General features: G+C 36.5%; 1 protein-coding gene across 1 annotated transcript in view; it reads left to right on the top strand.

The window, feature by feature from the left end:
• The window catches only part of LOC107654879 (disks large-associated protein 2-like), a 164,304-nt gene that overhangs the window by 2,488 nt on the left and 137,878 nt on the right, over positions 1 to 23,938 (top strand). The window contains exon 2 of the mRNA XM_016442184.1: positions 8,402 to 8,456. Within this exon, the coding sequence (XP_016297670.1) occupies positions 8,402 to 8,456 (55 nt within the window). The remainder of the gene's footprint in view (positions 1 to 8,401; positions 8,457 to 23,938) is intronic.

Here is a 23,938-nt window from a genome sequence, read left to right as displayed (position 1 = left end):
TAGTTGTCTTGGAAGTGAAGCCTTTTGAATAAAACACTCCATGGGCTTGCCTTTATTTTTAGCTCATATCTGGAACTATAAAACGTGTTATGACAGGAGAACTCATGGACATAGAGCCGCAAGATGCTTTTCGTGTTTTGTCTGTAAGGCATTTGTTAGTGCTTCTGTGGAAGCTTTGCTGCACAGCAAGAGAAGTACAGGAAACAGCAAGAGGATGGCATGAAAATTAATGAATGAACAAATGAATGAATTAATGTGGCAGGGTCAGTGGGTTGCTAGTTTAAATGTAGCCTTCATCGACAAACATGTTCCTGTGCTGTGTTGCACTATGAAACATCCTTGTTAAGCCCATTGTGTGTAACCCTCATGTTCTGTTTGGGGTCTCAGAGATTATCTTGAAAAAATACTTAAAGTAACATTGAAGTATTAGGTTGACATTACTAGAATGGAATGCACAATATATTGGGTTCATATTGGTTAGTGGTCGATATTAGAGAATTTGTGTATTTATTGGTATAAGTCGAAATATTAAATGGTTTATGCTCATTTCTTCCATTTTTACGTTTAGATTATTTAGTGCGTCATCTAACACTTACTTACTATTAACCTTTAAAAATGCTAATAATTTAATAACACAAAAAATGTAATCATTAATTGTAATCTTTCGCATATCTCAGAACGAATATTAATTTTTAATACTGTAAATTACAAAACTATGATGCCTAAATTCACTTGAGTTATCTAAAACGAGTAATTTTATTTTAAGTGTTTTATTGTTTATTTATTTGCACAGAATAGTATATTTTTTTACTGGCCATTTATCAGTTTTCAACCAAAACATGAAAATATTGGGTTATCGATATCGCCTAATAGAAATACGAATGCTTTTTCATTAATTGAAATAAAATAAAATATAAATATTACATGAAAAAAATGAAACTTAAAATACTTGGCCTTGGCAATTATCTGAAATAAAATTAATTAATAAGTACTATAGTAGTATAGAAATAATAATAAATATAACACTGCTGCCTGCTGGGTTTTAAGTAGGTTAGAGATACTTCCTAAAATAATATGAAGGGAAAACAGGTAAATTTGTAAATGAGTATTATTATTTTTACATTTACATAATTGAAGTCTCTTGATACTGAAAACTAAAACATGTAAATTCAGGGTTATAACTAATCACACTTTCTGTGGTTTCTGACCTTATCATCTCTTGACTGTAGGTTACAACTGTTTAATATCTCTGGATTTGTTTTGGGCCACAGCCTGAAACATTCCTCCAGAAAACACTGTAATTAGTGCTGCTGTCTCAGAGCTCCTCCTTCCCGCATTACTCTGGGAATTAAGAGGTGCCTGAAAAAAAGTGAGTTCTGGAAGATGCGCACATACATGCACACACATGAAACAACCCTTGAGAGTGTCTGCTTGTGCGGTAGAGTGTTTTTTTCCCCCTGATTGTTACAGTTGGAGCTATTTAGGAATTTAGAGAGCTGTGATTAGACACACACTGATTACATACACACTGATTAAGCACACCATGAGTGTACGCACAGTGATTACATAGAAATTTCTCTATCATGAGCCTGTTGCTGTCCTGTGGTAAGAGGGTCATCTAGGGCAATGATTATTGTTTACTAGATGGATTCTCCATCACACAATATATTATATTATGATATATTAGATTGTAGCAAGATGCATGAAAATGTGTTTTATAAATGAGAAATTCAGAAATGAGAGAGTCAGTCTTATAACAGTTGATGCTTTTTTTCCAAATAAGATGCACACAAACCATAGTAATTGTCACACTAGACACTTCACATAAAAAACAGTGCAAGTTGTACACAAAATAAAAAAAAATGATTCAGTATGATTATTATGGGGCCTTTTCAAAGCATTTTATCTTTCACTTTTCTTTAAGAAATTGATAAATTGCATAGTAAAAGTGGTTAAAAACTTTGGAAATTGTGAAGCAAATGCTCCATAGTCAACTAAAAAATGAGAAGTCTCATTTGAAAGTGTTTACAGCTGATAACATTAGTGTAAGTGAACAGAACTGATCTGAATGTTTCTACAGTAATTTCACAATATGTGACCCAGCAACAATGTCTTACAATATTTGTGGATTATTTCCATTAAATTATTATAAACTTCTTTCAGTTACACAGATTTCAACTGCATATAAACATACAAAATACAGATTCCAATTCCAAATTTGAAAGTAAATAATTCCAAATATGCAGTTTTGCAAATAACAAGAGCAAAACCTTGTCTGAAAAAATAGCATCAGTTGTTAAGGTAGGATTGTTCAGTTATATTTTTATAGTGGGACTTCCCCCATACATCACATCACAATATAAATGCATACAGACATATGTAAATATTGTATTGCATACCTCATACACATAAATTATTTTGTATAATCTAGGTTTTGCAGTTGGAGCAAAGCAGTGAAGAAAAATGATGTTCCCCATGTATGCTACTGCTGTTATTGTTTTATTCACTTTTTTATTGCTGAGCTCAAAAAGGGATCATTGTCAAATCATTAGAAAATAACTTACATTCTTTTATCTTTTTTTATCTCATTATTGAGTAGACTCACTCTCTCTTAGAGTCCAGAATAGAAGATTCCCATTAGTAACTTGCACTCATGCATGTTTCTAATGACATCTGCTCAGTGTCTCAAGTGGTTAGATGAGTTTTAAAGGGATAGTTCACCCAAAAATGAAAATTCTGTCATTAATTACTCACCCTCATGTTATTCCAAACCCGTGAGACCTTTGTTCATCTTTGGAACACAAATTAAGATATTTTTGATGAAATACGAATGCTTTCTGACCCGGAAATACCACGTTCAAGGCCCAGAAACAGGACATTGTTAAAATAGTTCATGTGACATCAATGGTTCAACCATAATTTTATTAAGCTACGAGAATGCTTTTTGTGCGCAAAGAAAACAAAAATAACGACTTTATTCAATAATTCTTCTCTTCTGCATCAGTCTCCAATCATGAGAGTAATGCATGCGTGTGATGCTGCTGACACAGGAGCCGTCATTCTGATGTAGAACACGCATGCGCTGAGCCTTGTTTACAAGCAGAGGAATGCAAACACGTGTGTCGTGGTACTGTCGTTAATGGCGGCAGAGACTGACATGGAAGAGAAGAATTGTTGAATATTGTTGATATTTTTGTTTTCTTCGCGCACAAAAAGTATTCTCGTAGCTTCATAAAATTACGGTTGAACTACTGATGTCACATGGACTATTTCAACAAAGTCTTTACTATGTTTCTGGGCCTTGAACGTGGTAGTTCCGTTGCTGTCTATGCAGGGTCAGAAAGCTTTCGGATTTCATCAAAAATATCTTAATTTGTGTTCCAAAGATGAACGAAGGTCTTATTATCCCTTTAATTGGCTTTTTATTTGTATTTGCTGGGTGAACTCCTGTGCTTTATCTGAGATGAGAGGGAAGCCCTTGGGTTTATGAGTCTGTTTTCTTACTTTTTTTTTTTTGTACTCTTCTCACTTTATCCTTCGTCACAAGTGACTAAGCAGAACATTAAACGTGACAGTGCACTTTAGTTTGGGCAGAAAAATTAGCTCTGGGTTGCCAGCTCCTGGTCAGTTGCCTGCACCGGGAGCTCAGGGGAGCACAGAAGTTCATTAACTCTAAAGGAAACAGTCAATGTCATTTTGTGCCATATGATACCCGCGGGGGTACCCACACAAGACCAACCTCATTTCTTCATTACTTGGCTGATTCTGTGTGAGCTTGGGTTGCTGTATTGATAAAGTTAACAACATCTTCGGTCCTGCTGAGATATTCTCGCTTAAAAAGAATCTCCATCTCAAACAAACGTTTTCAGATGTGATATGAGAAAATAATAGCAAATCTCACAGATTTTATCTGAGGTGTTGAAGTTAGGTTTATTTAATACCAGTTAAACTCTGCGGACCCGGATACGGGTCCAAAATGACGTTTTTTTCATTTCCTCCATTGTATGTGTGCAGGGTAAACATTTGATTTTGAGTATGTTAAATTTAGGCGAAAATACCAAAAAACGCCCCGAGCTGGTGAGCATTTTCAATGTGCAATATTTTTGATTGTTTTGTTCTCCACTTGCACATTTCACCTCATAAGTCATTATATTCACTTTCTCAAATTTCTCTCACCAATTTCTTTCTCAAACCTCATGTTGAGGATTGCGTAAAAGTAACAATGTCAAATGTTCTGTTAATCATTATAAAATGTAACCATAAATATGTGATATTTTATGCTGTTGTTCATCTATTCATTCAAGAATACAAAACATTTATTTTAAATTATAATAATATTTTACAACATTACTGTTTTTACTATACTTGTTGATCAAATAAATGCAACCTTGGTGAGCATAAGAGACTTCTATTAAAAACATAAAAAAATCTGATACCAAACTTTTGAAGCATTTAAAATAAAATAATAATTTAGAATAATTATAGCTAAACAGAACAGTAACACATTATGTTTTTGAAAGAGTAACTCCACTTAAGAGTCTTTCCTCATGAAATGTGAATGAGTGCAAGGCCATGTTGGCCAATATCACCTGGGCTCCTGTGTGTCCTTGTGCACAGAGACTGGTCAGTGGTTTATCTCTGATTGGCTGCTTTGAGTTTGATTTGAGTTTTAAGCTTTAGTTCAGGATGCAGTGTGTGATGTCTTTTCTGTGCAGGGGAACCTTGGAATTGCTCTTGCGTGAAATTTCTCTCTCTCTCCTCTTGATTTCAATTTCAGTTCTCTCTCTCGGTTTCTCTCTCTCACTCTCTGATGGTTCACCTGAATTGTAAGCGCAGGTTCCACAGCTTGATTAGCATTCTGAGGATGTAGTCTTGAGGATGCAGAGTTTGGACAGGGAGCTTGAGCTCTAGAGTTAAGCGGAGTCTTGAGCAAATGCTGAACACATTTGAGTGCACCTGAGATTCTGTTTCACTGCTTTTAAGAGTGACATGGTTTTATTGCACTATAATTAGCCTACACTGATGACATAATTATTTTTTTTTAGTCTTAGTGCTTGTCTGTAATATTTTATAAAACTAGCTTAGTTGCTAATTAGTTAAATAATATTACATTAGTTCAGTTTTATAAAACGAAAAGAGCTAGGAGACCTTGTGAAATTGATCTGCAGTAATCATAACTTTGTAATGTCTATCAATTAAAAACACATTGGGCCTTTTGACCTTTAAAATCAGGACCATTTTTCCTTGTGACTTTATTGTTATTTTTTACATTTAATTGTACTAAATTAACATGTTATTGAAGCTAAAGCTGTACTTTTGATTTCTGTACAGAATGTCATTCTTACGGACTTGTTTTTGTTTTTTTTTTGCATTCCACTGCACTGCTTTTCCATTGTTTTACTGTGTAAACATGCACTAGATCAGTGTTTCTCAACCCCGGTCCTGGGCGCCCCCCAGTGCTGCACATTTTGTGTGTCTCCCTAATCAAACACACCTGATTCAACTCATTAGCTCATTAAAAGAAACTCCAGGACCTGAAATGGGTGTCAGATAAGGGAGACATACAAAATGTGCAGTGTTTGGGGGCGCTCAGGACCAGGGTTGAGAAACACTGCACTAGATGGACGTTTTAGACTGTTTTGTTAGCGTCTCATGCCTTTTGCAGCATCCCATGCATGACCCAATGTTTTAAGTTCCTCTTTTAAAAAAACTTGTATTTAGACCTTGTGTTTTTTTTTTCTTCATTCCACTACCCTTCGTTTCGAATTTTTAAATGCAAAAACACATTGTATGTGAATGGCCCTTTAAGGCCCGTTCACACCAAAGACAAAAAACCTGTAATGATAACTATAACTCTTAAAGGGATAGTTCACCCAAAAATGAAAATCACCCCATTATTTACTCTTCCTTGCTGCACTTCAGAAGGCCTTTATTAACCCCCCGGAGCAGTGTGGAGCACTTTTTTTTCATGGATGGATGGATGGACTTTTTTGGGCTTCAAAATATCAACTACCATTCACTGCCATTATAAAGCTTGGAAGAGCCAGGCAAAAATTTTTTTTTTTAATTACTCCAACTGCATTTGTCTGAAAGAAGAAAGTCATATACAACTAGGATGGCTTGAGGGTGAGTAAATCATGGGGTAATTTTTATTTTTGGGTGAACTATCCCTTTAAGTTATAATAATCATTCCAATTCTATGAGAATAGGGAAGTCCACACCACAACAATAACGACAATGACACTTAGGAATATTGTTGGAATCACTTTCAGAACATTTTTTTCCAGCTGATAAAACCATTGACAGCCAATCAAAATCCACCTGAGCTTGAGTATTTAAAGTGACAGGCGATAAAATTGCTGCGTGTCCTTATAATAAACAGAACATTATCTTCCATTGAAACAGACACTAAAGGCCTGGTCCTTCACACCAAAAATGATAACTATACAGATAACTATCCTCCTATTATATCTTATCATTCATCGACAGGAAAAAAATATTCTGGAAGTGATCCCAACAATATTGTTTGTCTGTGTCATTATTGTTATAGCTGTGATATGGACTTCCCATTCTCACAGAATTAGAATGACTATTAAAACTTTATCTTTAGAATTATCAATCTTAGTGTGAATGGGCCTTGCAAAGAATCAACTGCAGAGAATCTGAGTGAACACTAGTTTCTTAAATGCAGTGTGAAGGCATGAAGAAACTCTAAATAACATAGCAAATTTAGCCCTCCTCACTCCTGACTTCAGCATGCATAAGTACTGTGTTGTATCTCCTGCAGCCCAATGCTAATATGAATTGTTTAGACTCTATTCTAATCAGATCCCTCATTTAGCTTATTTCATAAATGTTAATCTGTTTTCTGTAAGCTTGCTCCAATGAGCTAAATACGATTCATGGAAGATGGAAGACATTTATTTTGGGAATGAGGGATTGTGAGACATTCTTCCTTTTTCTTTCATTCACATTGTGCGCACTTAATTTCACTCTCTTTCTGTCACACTCTATATCTCTCACACTAAACCCAATATTCCTCTGTCTACTTTATTTTATTTCTGCCAACACAAGTGATAATTTTCCAGCTGATCGGTTAATTACTCGTTCTTTTGTGCACTGTGTAGAGCCTCTGCGCACCTGAATCCTCCAGTTTGAATCATCAGATGCTCAGCATGACCAAAGACTGTTCTATTCTATTCTATTCTATTCTATTCTATTCTTCATAATGATAATGTTCTACTCTATTCTATTCTTCTTAATGATTCTATTCTATTCTATTCTATTCTATTCTCCATGTGTTAAATGATTATAAATAATAATTGAATGTTAACATTCTTTAGTTTTCTACATGCTTTTTTGGTTTTGTTAAAATTGTGAGAATGATTTGTGATAGTTTTGGAGACATCAGTTAGACTGGGTGGAAAATTATAATCAATTGATCAGTAATGTTTTCCACTTTATGCTATAAGTTGTATCGGGAAAATGCTGCATTTGATAAATGCAGAGCACTAATTCCGAGTATGGGTCACCATACTTGGCCACATGTCACTTCACTTCACTTCACTCTCCTGACTTACATAGTGTAAAGTCTAGTACCGATACCACCCGGCCACTAGATGGCAGCGTCATTTTAATATGCTTTAGGAGGGTTAATTTGTTCTGCTCGACTGCAGATGTGAAATGCAGTTATATGGAGATTGATTTATGGTTTTATATGTTCAGTTCAGCATAACTGTAAAATATGAGCAATGTAAAAGGCTCAGAGTGTGAAGGATACTTGCACATAAAATCTGATCTTCAGAACTTTTCAAAGTCAGTAAAATTATATCAGCAAGCAAAGTCAAATGTTATGTTATTTGCTCATTTTGATTCTTCCATACTTAATTTGCATATAATGATTATATAGCACACTGTTATTTGCAGTTTACTTGAGTACTATTCAATGGTGGGCTTGAAGAGATGAAAATACTACTGTATGTGATGAGAGATGAATGAGAGATTTATCCCAATACTCTACTATAATACACACGTTCCTCATCTCATGTATGTGCCGATGGTGTCGGATTTGAGCCTTTTGTGTGTAGAGACGCCTCTGTTTTTTCTCAGTGAACAAATTTGTGCTCTGATCTCCTCTTTTGGCTGCTTTCTCCGCTAACACCCATATAAAGAGATTCTCGGTATAAAATTATTCACCCACGCAGCCGTTCCTGCTTCGTACATACACACAGCAGGGAAACCTGGAGGCCACTTAGCGTTTTCTAAACCTGACAGCCCCTGCTTGTAATTAATGGCTGTTTAGACTACATATGCATTCATGCATGCTTGTTCTCATTTTCATTTTATTTCTATGTTTCTCTTCCTCCTCCCCGATGCCTCTATCTTTCTCCCTACCTGACAGGTGCTGCTGAGCATAGTGCGACAACGCTGCTGTATCCTCTCAGACAGGAACACAGGTAAAACCACACACCTGTCATTCAAATGCAACAGTACATTTAGGCCCAGAACCCAAGGCCTTTACAATTGTTCAGATGATGTGTCGACAGGAACAGATGCTGATCTACGAGTCTGTGTGTGTTAGACAGGCCTGCCGTATACATTGTTTTAGGTTTAACGTGATTGATTGAGCAGGTAGATTTACTGAGGTACTCGCTGTTCATCTGCTCCAAAGAGTCTGACTCGGCTAGTATTGGTCTTCTGATGTGGATCCAGCTTCACATATAGGGCTCAAAACAGAACAAAAAATGTCTTTTTGACTTAAAAATCAACATTTGGAGCAAAACCTGGAACACACATTGATTCTGAGTTAAGGTTTACTGTAGGCAAGGGACAGATTTGATGACAGAGTGTGTTTGGATTGTATCTAAACTTCTTGCACTTACAGTTTCATCAATTTAATGGTAACCATTTACACTAATTTTAGATGTACTTGGCAGTACAACAGATGAACTGGAGAACAGTAAAAGCGAAAAATGGAACACAATTGTTTTACTGTTACAATCTGTTTATCTTGGTGTTTTTCTTGAAGCAAAAATAGTGATGCAATTTACATAATGTTTTGATGAATGGCAAGTTAACATTGTGCCTTTCTTTTAATTTTTATGTTCTTGTACTCTTTTGCATGGAAGCCTATTTCCACCATGGCATAATAAAATATATATAAAAAGTAATTTTTTCTCTCTCAGTTCTGATTTTTTTTCTGATGAGTTTATATCTTGCAATTCTGAGTATATAAAATATTATGGTAACACTTTACAATAAGGTCCATTAGTTAATGTTTATTAATGCACTAACTAACATTAACTATCAATGAGCAATACATTTGATACAATGTTTGTTAATGTTAATTAATAAAAGTATGACTGTACATTGTTAGTTCACGTTAGCTAATGTAGTTAACTAATGTTAATGACTTCAAATGAAAAAAAAAAAAATTCATAAGAGACTTCTAATAGTATGTACACACACACACACACACACACACACACACACACACACACACATTTACTTAGCCATCTAAATGGGGACATTCCATAGGCGCAATGGTTTTTATACTGTACAAACTGTATTTTCTATCGCCCTACATCAACCCTACACCTAAACCTACCCCTTACAGTAAACTACTGGCAATTTTTGAATTTCATAAAACACCGTTTTGTATGTTTTTTAAGCCTTTTGTTTAAAGGGGACACAAAGCCTGATAAACTAGTGTGCATAATTTTTACATAATATGCCAAGTGAATTTCTCTTTCACAACCGGTACAATGGCAGAATGAGTTTACAGACTGACCCAGACCCAGAGGTGCGTGCTTTAATTAGATAATTGCAGAAGAGGATGCCAGGTGCTGTATTGATAAAAAGAAATGTTTAATGAGAGTAGAATTTCAGTTTTACATTATAGAGCCTTGGAAATGCAGAAATTACTGACTCCTCTGCATCCAGTGGGCATTTGTATTAAACCGTGTTGCTAAGTTTGGAAGTTGGTAGTTTGTATTCCCAGTGGGTGTAGAGTCTGAATGAATTGGTAGTATTTGCACCAGTGCTGTGACCATGGTTTCATCCTGTTTCTATGGAGACAATGCAGATCATGTCAGTATGAGGTTCACTATCAATGCTTACCATAATTTTATATCCATCTGAAAGCCATTTCACCTAACACATCATCAGGCATCGGTTGATTTACATTTTAAATTTCAGGTTTGGCCTTTGCTTCAGAGCTGAGCTGAAACTCCAGATATTGGAGGTGGCCACCACAGAACTTCCCCTCATTATGCAAATTGGTGTCACTGATTTTCCTCTCTCTCAGCTTTGTATAAACCTGTTGTAAGGCAGAAAGCAGCATCTGTGAGTACAAAGACACTGACTGCTCTCCATCTCTGCGATATGAAGGGAGAGGCAGATGTTTGTCTATATGTAGCAGCTTTTGATGATGAGCAAGAAAATACACTTGCTTCTGGCAACGAGCTAACAATTCAGAAATAACATGAATTGAAGACTCAGTGAGTAAGATTCAGTTATAAATGTGCTGTAAAGCTTTTGAGAGTGAAGAAAAAATGGAGTACGAAAAGGTTTTTTTTGAGCGTGACAGCTAACAACAGCCACCCACACGGCTCTTCTGGTTCAGCTACAGCGGCGGATGGCTGTGATAGTCAGCTACAGTATCATGTCATGAGGAGTGATAAGTAAACACTTTACATCAGTGGCGTATGATGGACTTCTGAATTGAAGAGGTGAAGCCCCCTCTTTTTTTCAGTGTAAATTCATATTTCAGTTCCATTGATGTTTACACAGTTTTTGTGTTAAAAGCTTGTGGAGCACCATTTACTTCACACTTTCAACAAATACCCAGTACCATAATATTTTTGTGTGTTTATATTTACATACTATTTTTTTTAATCAATTGACATCAATGTCTCATCTAGTTTATACATTTTTATTTTTCAACAATTATAATACATTAAATACATTTAGCTTTTAGATTAAATGTTACCAGTATATATTATTTTTAAGTATTATTAAGTATGTAGTATTTAATAAAATGTATTTTTACAAATCACTTCGAAGCATTGCTTTTATTTATTATCATTTTCTGTTCATCTATAATTATTGATAGTATTTTCCTTTTGGATCATTGCTCTTAAAATCCTCAGTAAACACTAAGATGAAATGAAGGTCATAGACATCAGGGTTATTTTGCTATAATGGAGATGCTTTTAAAGTTTTGTTAATATTTTGAATTAGTCTTTATTTTTATATTTTCAGTTTTTGTAATTTTTCTTAGTTTTTTCTTTTCTTTTTGTATGTCTGGATAAAATGAGAAATGTTGCCTTGGCAAGTAGTTGAAATAAAACAGTATTAAGTATTTTTATATTTTATTTCAGTTAAAGTTTATTTTTAAGCAACTAAATTTTTTTTAGTTTAGTTTTAGTTAAATATAATAACCTTTTATAATAAACCTAAACTTTAAAGTGTTTGTGAAAAAAAAAAAAAAAGCCACACTAGGACCTAATTGAGAATCCAGTGTGCTGGAAAAAAAGAAAGAAAAACACAATAAAAAGTGATTTATTCACTACTCTTGTTTTGTTTTATTTTTGTTTCCAAATTTTCCTTGGAGAGAAAACCCACTTGCTTTACACATGAGATTAAGAGACTTATCTCTGGTTGTTTGACCCCGTCAAAGTCTCATTTGTTCTTGAAATATGCTGTACGTCTGAGGCTCCTTTTGCCCTCAGACTAGTAAATGATTCAAGGTGCGTCCGTGTATGCGTGTGCCATACTCTGCTCTTAATAATGTAGCGTCTGGACCAATCAGACACACCATTTTTCATTTGCCGATTTATGCTACAGGCTCTCTGTAGGACTGTACAGTAATAAAGTTATTTACCTTAATCAGGAAATTAACGTTCTTAGAATTGACAGACAGTTGACCAAGTTGGTCAAGTTGGTCAAGTAAATATCTACAGCGGCTCTAAATATTTATAATTAATTATAACTAGTTATGCTTAATTATTCATATTTCCCCATGAGCTGATTTGCAACAATAACCATGTTAATATTTTAGCATTGTGTTTCCATATTTTACTTTCCCCTGGTTTGACTTTAGATGGTTTGAAAGAAGCCAAGCAAAATTTCTTTTGTATATTTAGTGACAGAAATTCTTTCAAAAACAATTTTACATTTGTTCTTGTGAATGACTTTCTTATAAATGCTAATATTTTGATTAGTCTGCAGAACGCAAACTTTATTATTGCTGATGTTCCACAAAACTTTTCATGTGGCCCTGCTTTGCATTCTTAGAACAGCGTTTGTATCGATTTTTCAGTCCCTGTAGGAATTGTGTGCTCTCTCTCTCTCTTTTTCTGTCTGATATAAAGATTGCAGTTGACAGAGAGAACCCTCCTCTCGCTTCCTCTCCCCTCTATGTCGTGGCTATTCAGATTTTAAGAGGTCAGTGTGTAGTCTAAGTGTTTCATCAGTATGTAGTGGGAGTCCTGTAGGCTAATGAAAAATTTGTCCTGTATATAATGGCCAAGGTAATTTTTTCCCCAGAAAATGCGCTCTTGAAATGCATCCAAAGTAGGGCTAAACGATACAAATGAACATGTTTATGATGATTTTGCTAGCTTTAAAAATTAAGCAACATCGTGAATACTGTGATTCAGTTTGAATTCAGAGCTCCATTAGACAAATTTCAATAACTTTTTAATATTTTGTAAAAATATAGGTTGGAAGTTGCCATTTGGTACTATGGTTTAATAAATTAAAATAAATTTTTTTCATGTATTTTTGCAAAAATCAGCTTTTTCAGATCAAAATACTGAATTTTTGATTATTTTTGGTTATCAGATACCAGCTTTTTCATTGACCATATTTGGTTTAGTTTGTGCATATCATAGTATCACATCTTTAGTTAATTCTTGTGTTTCAACCATTTTCATTTTTTCCAAATTTTGAACACAATTCAAATGATTTAAAACAATAACAAAAGTATTGTTTCTTTAAGCAAGGCAAGGCACGTTTATTTAAATTGCACATTTCGTACACAATGGTAATTCAAAGTGCTTTACATAAAAGAAAGTAAAATAATCATAAAAAATAATCACAAAAATAAAACAAGGAATTTAAACACTTTAAAAATGATTTAAAAATTGTTTATGAATTTAAGAAAGTTAAAAATAGAAAATGATTATACATAAAATACAGTGCAATCAGTTCGAATTGCATAAAATACAGTTGCAATACATAAAATACAGTGCAATCAGTTCGGATTGCATAAAATACAGTTGCAATACATAAAATACAGTGCAATCAGTTCGAATTGCATAAAATACAGTTGCAATACATAAAATACAGTGCAATCAGTTCGGACATCGCACAGTGCTCATTCAATAAATGCACAGCTAAACAGATGGGTTTTGAGTCTAGATTTAAATGTGACTAATGTTTTAGCACATCTGATCTATTCTGGAAGCTGGTTCCAACTGCGGGCGGCAAAATAGCTAAAAGCGGATTCCCCTTGTTTTGTGTGAACCCTTGGTATTTCTATTCTAACTGACTCGATCCTAATGATTGAGTGGTCTGTTAGGTTTATATTCAGTGATTAGTCTCTCAACAGTAGCAAAAAGAGTGCGAGTGTTGTTTAAGTTACTGTTTATAAGGTTTGAGAAGAAAGTCTGTCTAGCTGTGGCTGGTTCCACATTGAAAGCATGAAGGCTGAATCTTAGTTTGATGCATAATAGGCCGCAGATTAGATGGGTCAGCCGTACGGCTTGAGAAGGCCTTAGACTTTCTATCACGTGATAAAACAGAAATAGAGAAAGCTTTAGATTTAGACATTTACGTGTACCTTTACAGCTAAAGACTTACTGGTACAATTCATCATATTTAGGTTAAAATATTCACAACATCTATATCGAAAAGCATAAAATGTAATTCTACATCTAACATTAATGTGTTTGTACGCATTAAATTAAATTGTATTTATTAAATTAAATACAGTTATTACACATTGTATTAAGACAGTACTCTATCTGTGTCTTAGCTGCCTAAATGTGAGATGCAGTGCCTGATTTACTGATTTACAGGAGATAAGACTGTCAATTTTAAATGCATATGTGATAAAAGTTTGTTTTGTCAGTTGTTAGTAGTACAATGGCATATAGATGGCCTCAAAAATTAATTCATTGTATTGTTCTGTGTATGAAATGCTCAGCCAACTTACAGAAGCCAGTCTGAGTACTTTCTGCGAAAGAGTAAATAAAATGAGACAAGAGGAGAAAAAGAGAAGAGTGAAGGGCAAGAAGAGGTGCATTGCCTGAGGAGTGGTTGATTCCTCTGATTTGATGGGAGGATGAGAACATTATTATATTGAGGTGAAGAGGTGAAGAGGTGAAGACAGAATGGTGTGCATGAAGTGACACTCACTATGCAGTGAGTGGCCAGTGCTCGGGAAATGAAAGCCAACGGGGTGTATGTGGCTGATTGTGCATGTAACCTCTTTTCTGCACCCTTATCTTCCTTTTTTATTTCATCACACACTTTTTCTCTTTGTGATTGCCTAGTATATAACTTGTTTGGCTCTATCGCAGAATTTTGTCTTCTTGTCTTCAGAACAGTTTGTGCAAAAATTTTATTTCATCATTTCCTGACCAAACTCGAATTACTTTTTTATCCTGTGAAGCACAAAATAAGATATTTAGAAGGTTGTTTAAGCTGCTTGTTCCATTGTGAAACCTTCCCTGTTTATTTTCAATCACTGTGATGCACAGGAAATTAGATAGTGGGGAGCCTGACATGGTTCGGTTGTGTGTTTGACCTGTCTTGAATCAGTGCTCTGACCTGATCTGACCTTGAACGGCATGATGAGAAAGCTCAGGACCCCATTACACCGCTCATCAGCACTGCTGACCCCCGAGAGCTGCTCACAGACCGCAAGGGAACTACCGTTATTGTGCATGTTGACTAATCCGTCATAAATGATCACAGATTATTTGTTGGTTGGACATTGAGGAGGATTTTTCTAATAAAAATACAGTAAACAGTAATATTGTGAAATATTATTACTAAAAACAACTGCTCAAGAAACATTTATTCTTATTAGTGTTAAAAATATTTGTGCTGCTTAATATTTTTGTGTAAATCATGATACATTTTCTCTGGATTCTTTGATGTATAGAAAGTAAAAAAAATTGAATTGAAATAATAGAAATCTTTTGTAACGTTACAAATGTCTTTACTATCATTTTTGATCAATTGAATGTGTCATTGCTGAATAAGAGTATTCATTAAAAAAAAAAAAGAAAAAAAAAAAAAAATCTTACTGACACCAAACTTTTGGTTGGTAGTGGTGTACATGTCGAAATTCCTTGAATGATTCATGATAAACTTGAAAATTTTCTAAGAATTTGTAGTCATCATATGAATAGAGGTTAGAATAGAGAAAGTGAAAATAACTCCTAATCTGAATGGAACTGCAGAAAAAAATGCATATTGTTGAACCTTGCACAGTGCAGAGTTTAGTAATAAAAAAATCTGTATCATGTATAATCATCCTGCCCTTTCTCTACTTTGACCATTATAAAAACAAAACAAATATTGCTGTAATTTTTTTGTTGAAGAATCTTTTTGAAAGTATCCTCCCATCTCTTCTTTCCTCTCTTCCTCCTTCCCCTGAGCCTGTAGAGCAGACAGTCATGGAGATAGATGGCTGTTATTAGAGGGTGTAAGGCCCGGAGAGCGCTGGATTCCACTTCAGTCACTGCCGGTCACAGACCCCAAACTCACTAGAGAATACAATGGTGTGATTTTGCTCACACCTGCTTCAGCTGTGGCCAAAATTTCAAGCAGATGTACACAGGTTTGTGGAGGATTTCACACAGAGACGCACATACCTACACACAAAAACAAACACAGGTGTGCACATATAGTTGCTTTTATTCGTACTATACAAAGAACATGTATTTGATTATGATTTGGCTTATTTGTTTTAGAATTAAGGTATTTTAATCTTTGTAAAGAAACTAGTGCTGTTAGTCAAGTGCATATTAATCAAATTTCTATTAATCAAAGAATCCTGAAAAAAATCTTAACAGTTTCCAAAAAATATTAAGCAGCACAATTATTTTTAACATTGCCAATAATGAGAAATGTTACTAAAGCATAAATTTAGCATATTAGACATTGATGACTGTAGTAATGGCTGCTGAAAATGTAGCAATGCCATCACATTACATTTTAAAATAGATTAAAATAGAAGATTAGAATATTGTAATAATACTTCACAATATTACTGTTTATACTGTACTTTTGATCAGATAAATGCAACCTTGGTGAGAGACTTAAAAATCTTACAGACACCAAACATTTGATAATGTATATTGTATGTATATTGTATGTATAATGTATATAAATCAATACCGGTCAAAGGTTTGGGGTCAGTAGGATTTTTAAATATTATTTAAAATCTATCCCACAAAAAAACAAAAAAAAAAAACAACAGAACCAACTTCATTCAGTGGATGACATCAGATGAAAAGATGAAAGAAAAGTAGTTTCAGAGGTGGAGCAAGTTACTATGTTTTGATTCAAGACTACAAATGCATTTATTTATTTATTTGTTTATCTTTTGTGTGTTCATAGTGCAATAACGTGCACTGATGAATTGTTTACATTGAAAAGGTAGAGTCAGAGGTGCACATTTAATTAAGATTATGACTGCAGCTAATTGGCCAGATGTTACGCCTTTTGCCCAGTATACACTGCAAACGGGTGATGTGACAAAACTACAGCGCTACCATAATAATTAACAAGGCATAGATGGTGTGTAAATAAGAGTGTAGATGGCTTCATTTATTTTAGCATGGAGTCCAGAACTCTGTGCTCAGACAGTCAGTAAGTTCATGCTGAACTGAGGGCTCAAACCGCATAGACTTTCAGTTATGGCTCCAGTGATTATAGTTGAGATGGGAGTGTTGCTCAACCTAATTTATTCAAAAGTTGAATAACTGTTTTGTTTTTCATGCTGCTAAAAGGAACAATGTGAGGTTGACTGTTAGATTGCAGTCTTGATTGACTGATAAATTAAACCATAATAATTCAGAAAATAGTTCTCGGCATAAAAGGACACTTCACCCAAAAATGAAAATTCTGTCATCATTTACTCGACTTTGTTGTTCCAAACCTGTAGGAGTTTCTTTCTTCTGCTGAACACAAAAGAAGATATTTTGAAGAATGTTGGTAACCAAACAGATGACAGAGCCATTAACTTTTTTTTTATTGGTACCATCAACTGTTTGGTTGCCAACATTCTACAGAATATCTTTTTTTTTTTGTGCTAAACAGAAGAAAGGAAACGTAAGAAAGAGTGAGTAAATGATGACATAATAAAATTTTTTGGGTGAACTATCCCTTTAAAATATTTGTCATTCATTTGTCTCACACAAAATAATTTTGTAGTAAAAAAAAAGAAAAGTAGTGTTTGAAAATAAAGAATAAAGGTTCAGATCTTGTTTGTATATGTGTATCTTGTTTGTATGGAGTATCATAAATTCAATATCCACAAATGAGCTCCTCAGAGGAATGAACGGAGCAGTTATGCTTATAGACTGCAGAATACTGACAGCTGCTGTCTCCTGTGACGGCCACTAATACCATTAGATGGTGCTATAGACTAATTTTATCTATTTAATGTAATAGATACCAGTGTTTTAAAACATTGAGGTTAGTGATGGTGATGACAGTGGCTCCTAATATGTAAACATTTAAGAGACAAATTATTTATTTTAGTTGACAAATTACATCACTTGAAGCATTTTAGTTCCTATTTGATGCTGTCATTTTAATCCTGATTGTATTTATATTTTTTATTTAGATTTAGATGTAGATTTATGTTATGTAAGTACTGTATTAGTGTGTATTTAATTGTCAATGTGTTTTGTAAGAATGTTTCTGCCTGTCTGAAAAAAGTCAAATTATGAATCTCGTCACCTACCTTACCCTTACAATTTGACCTCATTAAGCCAGACAGTGACCAATCATTTTTGTTGTATTAGTAATTTTTACATTTGTATTAGTAATGTATTAGTAACAATAGTTGAATGTTTTTGCCATGTATCAATAGTAGCCCATACTTGTTTTTGCAATTTACAGGATAGCGACAAATCGCTATTGCATGCAGGAAATGACACTCACTCTAAAGATGTAATTAACTAATGGCACCTCTCTAGATGATATCTGATGAACAAGTTGTTCAGACCATAGATCTTGAATTATTTTTGCAATTTTTTCATTTTATTCAAAGTCTGGAGCCCTTATAACTATGAGGACAGAGTTTAGTAAGAAACTCCCCAAAGCAATCATCTAAAATGACTTTAACATAATTACTTTTTCCATCCTAGTTGATCCCTAGACGGTGAGTCAGTATGGACATGTCTATTGTCTTCCAAGGTGACAGAAAATCTGATGGTGGCGCCAGATGAATGGAGAAGATTCTCAACCATGCTGGTTGAATTTAAATGCATGTGATTATTTTTTATACTGTGGATGAAACCATGCATGGCATGAGTAGTTCAGCAATAATCCTTGTAAGAAGCGATAATAAGCTTGAACAAATGCAAGCAGGAAGGATCAAGAAGATGAATCAATCTTTGCATTTGAGCAGCATACCTCTTTCCCAGAGTTATGAAGGTCAATACTCTCTCTGAACTTTAGAGAGTTTGCCTCACTGTAGCAATCAAATGTCAGTCCTGTGTGAATCCTGTACTAAAACAATATACTTGAGAACATTTTAGAAGAATATACTGAAGTCATACTTTAATTTTAATCTGGACAGACACACAAAGCACTCTTTTCTTTTAGCAACTAAGGGTTTAGAATATGAAGTGATTTCAAAGAGGAAGCCTTTCAGTTGATTGCTGATGCAATAGAGGAACCCTTTAATTTTCATTTCACACTTTATAGTTTTGTTGATTTTTATGAATCCTCAGTGGGTTCTTTATTCTGTAAAGTTGCATTAGCTTATGTTTTAAAGTCTACCTCATGTGTTATGATGTTTGTGGGCTTTTTCTTCAAACTTTTCTTAGAAGAAATGCTAGAGCAGTTGTTCTTAACCAGATTTATTATATTTATTTAAATTGATTTAGAAATCATTTAAATTAATAAATTATTATTAACATATACAAATATTTATTGTATTGGACAGCCGAGGGCCTTGAAGTCAAAAATATTGTATTGGACAGCCGAGGGCCAAGGCTGACCACCATTGAGCTGAAGTGAAAGTCCTGCAGTGAACTGGAATAATATGATTCCGTAAGACCGGTCGATCCTATATACAAACACAAAAATGATTTAGGCCACTGCCAAGTAAACTAATAAACTCTTGTTTTAATGTCCCCTGTCAGGATAAACACACTAACCATAATCCATCAGGCTGTCATGGCGCCAGATGTGGGGGTAAATATCATAAAACGATGCCGTTTGCTGCATCACAGACTCCCTAATGAAGTCAGAGTAGCCATCCTGTTGGATGTTCATTAATCTTAAGCTCCCCTTGTGAGCTAAAGCCTCAAACATCGTCTGAAGTCAGGATCACTGACTTTAACACAACAATTTTCATGCATTGATTTTTGTTGTTGTTGTTGTGCATTGGATTTTTAGATATAGCGAAGGCCCTTCAGATGTGAATCACCAGCACGGTGGCCTCCTGACAGGAGTTTGTGTGAATATGTTGGTATTCACTATCCACTTGTTTCCCTGTAATCAAACTGTGCTTGAAAGTAATTGCATTCGCTAATTTCTTGCATTGTTAACCATGAAGAAAATTTGTAACGAATTTCAATTTATCCCTCTCATTAAGGTGACTTTCAGCAGAGAGAGTGATATCTTGCTAATTAAATAAATAGATAAATAAATAAATGTGTTTAAGGCAGACTTAAAAGAGCGTGTCTGGTTCCAATCAGTATTCAAAGCACTACAAGTACTAGTTTAAATCTGTACATAATGTGTGTGGGAAAATGTGGCAAACTAGCCCTTGATGTCATATGTCAAAGTTATATATCAGTGTCTGCTTTGAGGCATGTGTGAATTAGCCGCCTACGATGTGGTGCTGACAGAGATTTGGTATATGAATGGGAAAAGTAATTCAAGCTGAGAGCCTCGTTGCCATTTGAAAAAGGAGAATTGTTTACAAGGCTCCTGAAAAGGTTAGCCGGATACACAGATACTGATATAACACGCTACTGAGGTGAGGATAGCGGTTTGAGTGGCACATCGGCATGTCAGCCTCAGGTTCATACAGATTTTCCCAAGAGGCATGAGGAGCAGATGGTGTCAGTCCGGGATATTATACACAACTTGCATGTCTTTATAGATGCATACAAGTTATTAAGCATTACATTTTAAACTTCAGGGTAATACGCCTTGAAATTAAAACATGCTGAACTGAATTGCTGCTGTCTGTGTGCTTGCTCATTCATGTGGAGAAGTCATACTTTCCTTTTTGTCATTGTGCCTAAGGCGTCCATTTTCTATTGTTCGTACTCTTCTGTCCTCTCCGCTGGAATCATTCCCATTATGCAGCCATGCCACAAGACTATGAGAAATGCCAGCCAACGGTGGGTTGGAAGTACAGTAAATGATCGTTAAGTTTGTTTCTGGGGTCCACACAGTCACAGGAGACTGAACCAACAGAATGGGAGTGTACAGCAGTGACTAAAAAGAAACACAACGGTAATGATAGAAGCATAAGTGGTGAACCGCACGTGTCAAAGATTTTTAGTGAATTTGTAGTATTATAACTTGACAATTATAGGAGGGTTGTTTACTCATGTCGACTCATGTTTACTCATGTGCTGTGTACTTAATCTGAAACTGAAGAAAATCTGTGGCTGGGATGTGTAACAATGAGTGACAAACCATCTTGTTCTTTCTCAATTTACAGCCATTCAAAAATTGCCTGTGTATTCTTAATGTTTTTTTGCACAAACACTTACCACATTTATTTTATTTTATTTTATTTTAATTTTAATTTTAATTTAATTTAATTTAATTTAATTTAATTTAATTTAATTTAATTTAATTGTATTTAATTGTATTTAATTGTATTTAATTTATTCTATTATATTCTATTCAAGTATAATCTATTCTATTTAATTCTATTCTATTCTATTCTATTCTATTCTATTCTGAGTGCTGCATGTGTTTACTCATGAACAGCAGAATCTTTAATCAGAAGTCTCCTAATGACTGCCTCAGTGGGAGAGCGTCAGATGAGCCACACACAATTCTTGTGCTGAGCCCCAAAGTTATTCTGTTGGCCCACCAAAGTGCTAAACAATCACATGCAGATTATTCCAGTTGCCCTCTTCTAGATTTTTGTAGTTCAGAGATGTAATTTCAGCGTGTGTCATCCATCAAAGTCTATTTCAGAATCCATCTCTTTAATCTTAGGCTTCATTTTGAAATGCTCTGTAAATTGTAAAGGCAATAGAAAAGATCCACTGTGGCCTTGGCTCATCACTTCTTTTTTTGGAAATGATCAAAGAAAGAATGGCTGAAATGGATATCATGTTCCTAAATTCATTCATTCTTCCCAATAAGATATCATAAGCTAAAGCACAAGCTAGTGTTTGGTTGCGTTTAGCTGTCATCTTGCAAGTGATGAAATCTGATTCATTTGTTGAGATAGTGTCTAGTCAATGTCTGGTATATCTAGATTAGTGGCCACTTTTTTGTTGTGGAAAATAACCATGCCTGTCCTAGTGTGAAGCTGAACCAGGCCCAACTTAGGACGAGAGCACTCGTGCACCCGGCATGGAGGGAAGGTTCAGGCTATAAAATCTGGTGAAAGTATGCGGGGTGGACCACCCGATCTGATCTGACTCACGATGGTGGGAATAGTGAGCATCTTGAACCTGAATCTCCTCAGAGAACGATTCAAGTGCCGCAGATCTAAAATTGGAAGCAACCCCCCATCCTTCTTAGGAACTATGAAATACCGGCTGTAGAACCCGGACTCCCAGTCTGGCGGAGGAACACTTTCTATGGCCTCCTTCACCAACAGGGAGTGAACTTCCTGTTCCATCACCCGACCCTGCTCGGGGTGCACCACAGTCCAGACCACCCCATTGAACTTCGGGGGGCGGTAACCGAACTGCAGCCTGTACCCTCTTTCTACTGTACGCAGGACCCATGGAGATATATTCGGAAGGCATTGCCATGCACCGATATAATCTACCAAGGGAATCAGCCTCTTGAGGCCCTGTGAAAGCTAGGACCTCTTTCCCGTAGCCTTCCTCGCCTGAAGGACGGTCCTCAGATCGACCTTCGGCTCGGCGGGCTTCGGGCGAGAGCTTCGCCTCTGTTGCCAAGATCCCTGAGGAGGGGCTCTAGAAGCGACACTCTCCTTTTGTACCTGCCGGTATGAGGAGCTTGATGATGGCTGGGGCTGTCCACTTGGAGCAGCTTTCTTAGATTTAGAGCGGCGAGGGAGATACTGCTTAAAAGCCGCAGACTGCTTTTTCGCCTCCTGAAACCTGTCGACGACTATATTGACTGCGTCACCGAACAGGCCAGCAGGCGATATCGGGGCATCTAGGAGAAAGGCCCTGTCCTTTTCCTTCATCCCCGATAAATTTAGCCACAAATGTCTCTCCATGGCCACCATGGCTGCCATGGAGCGGCCGATGGCACGGGCCATCTCCTTGGTAACACGGAGAGACAACTCTGCGGCTCTACGCAGCTCTGCTAAATCACCCTGAGTTGGTCCCTCGCCCTCATCTAAATCCTTTAAAAAATCAGCCTGGTATGCCTGCATAAGCGCCATTGTATGCAGGCACGCACCAGCACGACCAGCCGCCATATAAGCCCTGCCCACCAAAGATGATGTAACACGACAAGGTTTGGTGGGCAGTACCGGGGCTTTAAGGGACGACGCAACGTCAGGGGAGAGGTAGCTGGCTAAAGCCTCTTCCACTCGAGGCATTGTCCCATAACCGTACTCATGGGCTCCTAAAATGTTACTATGATCTAACACAGGAGGGTTAGACAGTCGTGCAGAGTACGGTTTGTTCCATGACTTACACAACGTTGGTCCCTCGCCCTCATCTAAATCCTTTAAAAAATCAGCCTGGTATGCCTGCATAAGCGCCATTGTATGCAGGCACGCACCAGCACGACCAGCCGCCATATAAGCCCTGCCCACCAAAGATGATGTAACACGACAAGGTTTGGTGGGCAGTACCGGGGCTTTAAGGGACGACGCAACGTCAGGGGAGAGGTAGCTGGCTAAAGCCTCTTCCACCCGAGGCATCGTCCCATAACCGTACTCACGGGCTCCTAAAATGTTACTATAATCTAACACAGGAGGGTTAGACAGTCGTGCAGAGTACGGTTTATTCCATGACTTACACAACTCATTGTGTAAGTCAGGAAAAAATGGTAAACCCCGGCGTTGAGGCTGAGACCTGTGCTGTAGGAAGCGCTCATCCAATTTACTTGTGACTTGTACTTCCTGCCTTTCTTGTGGCCAGTTAATATCAAGCTTGGCCACAGCACGAGCTAACACATCGACCAGCTCATGTGCGTGTGAATGCAGTGGCGAGCTCTCTGCAATTTCACCCGCCTCGATGCTGAGCATGTCTATTTCCTCAGAATCAGACAGCTCAGACATCGGGTTCTCCTCCCGTGTGGAAGAAGCCGCGGCGCGGGCTTCCGCACGGGGAGTGAGAAGTTCGGAAGTGTCAGACGAGGACTGAGAATGTGCCGCAGCAGTCTCGAGCCCTCCTGACAGATCCATCTGCGAGCCCCACGATCTAAGCCGCTGTGCCGCCTCAGCGGAAGCGGGACCCGAACCACGGGGTGCGCGAGCCTGGCCGGCCTCATCGAACACAGCCAGGCGGGAGCGCAGCACTCTGATCGGCAGTGCTTCACAGTTCGCACAGGC

This window comes from Sinocyclocheilus anshuiensis, unplaced genomic scaffold, assembly GCF_001515605.1.
Source record: "Sinocyclocheilus anshuiensis isolate Anshui unplaced genomic scaffold, SAMN03320099.WGS_v1.1 scaffold335, whole genome shotgun sequence".
NCBI classification, from domain to species: Eukaryota; Metazoa; Chordata; class Actinopteri; order Cypriniformes; family Cyprinidae; genus Sinocyclocheilus; species Sinocyclocheilus anshuiensis.
This window is presented reverse-complemented; position numbering and strand designations above follow the sequence as displayed.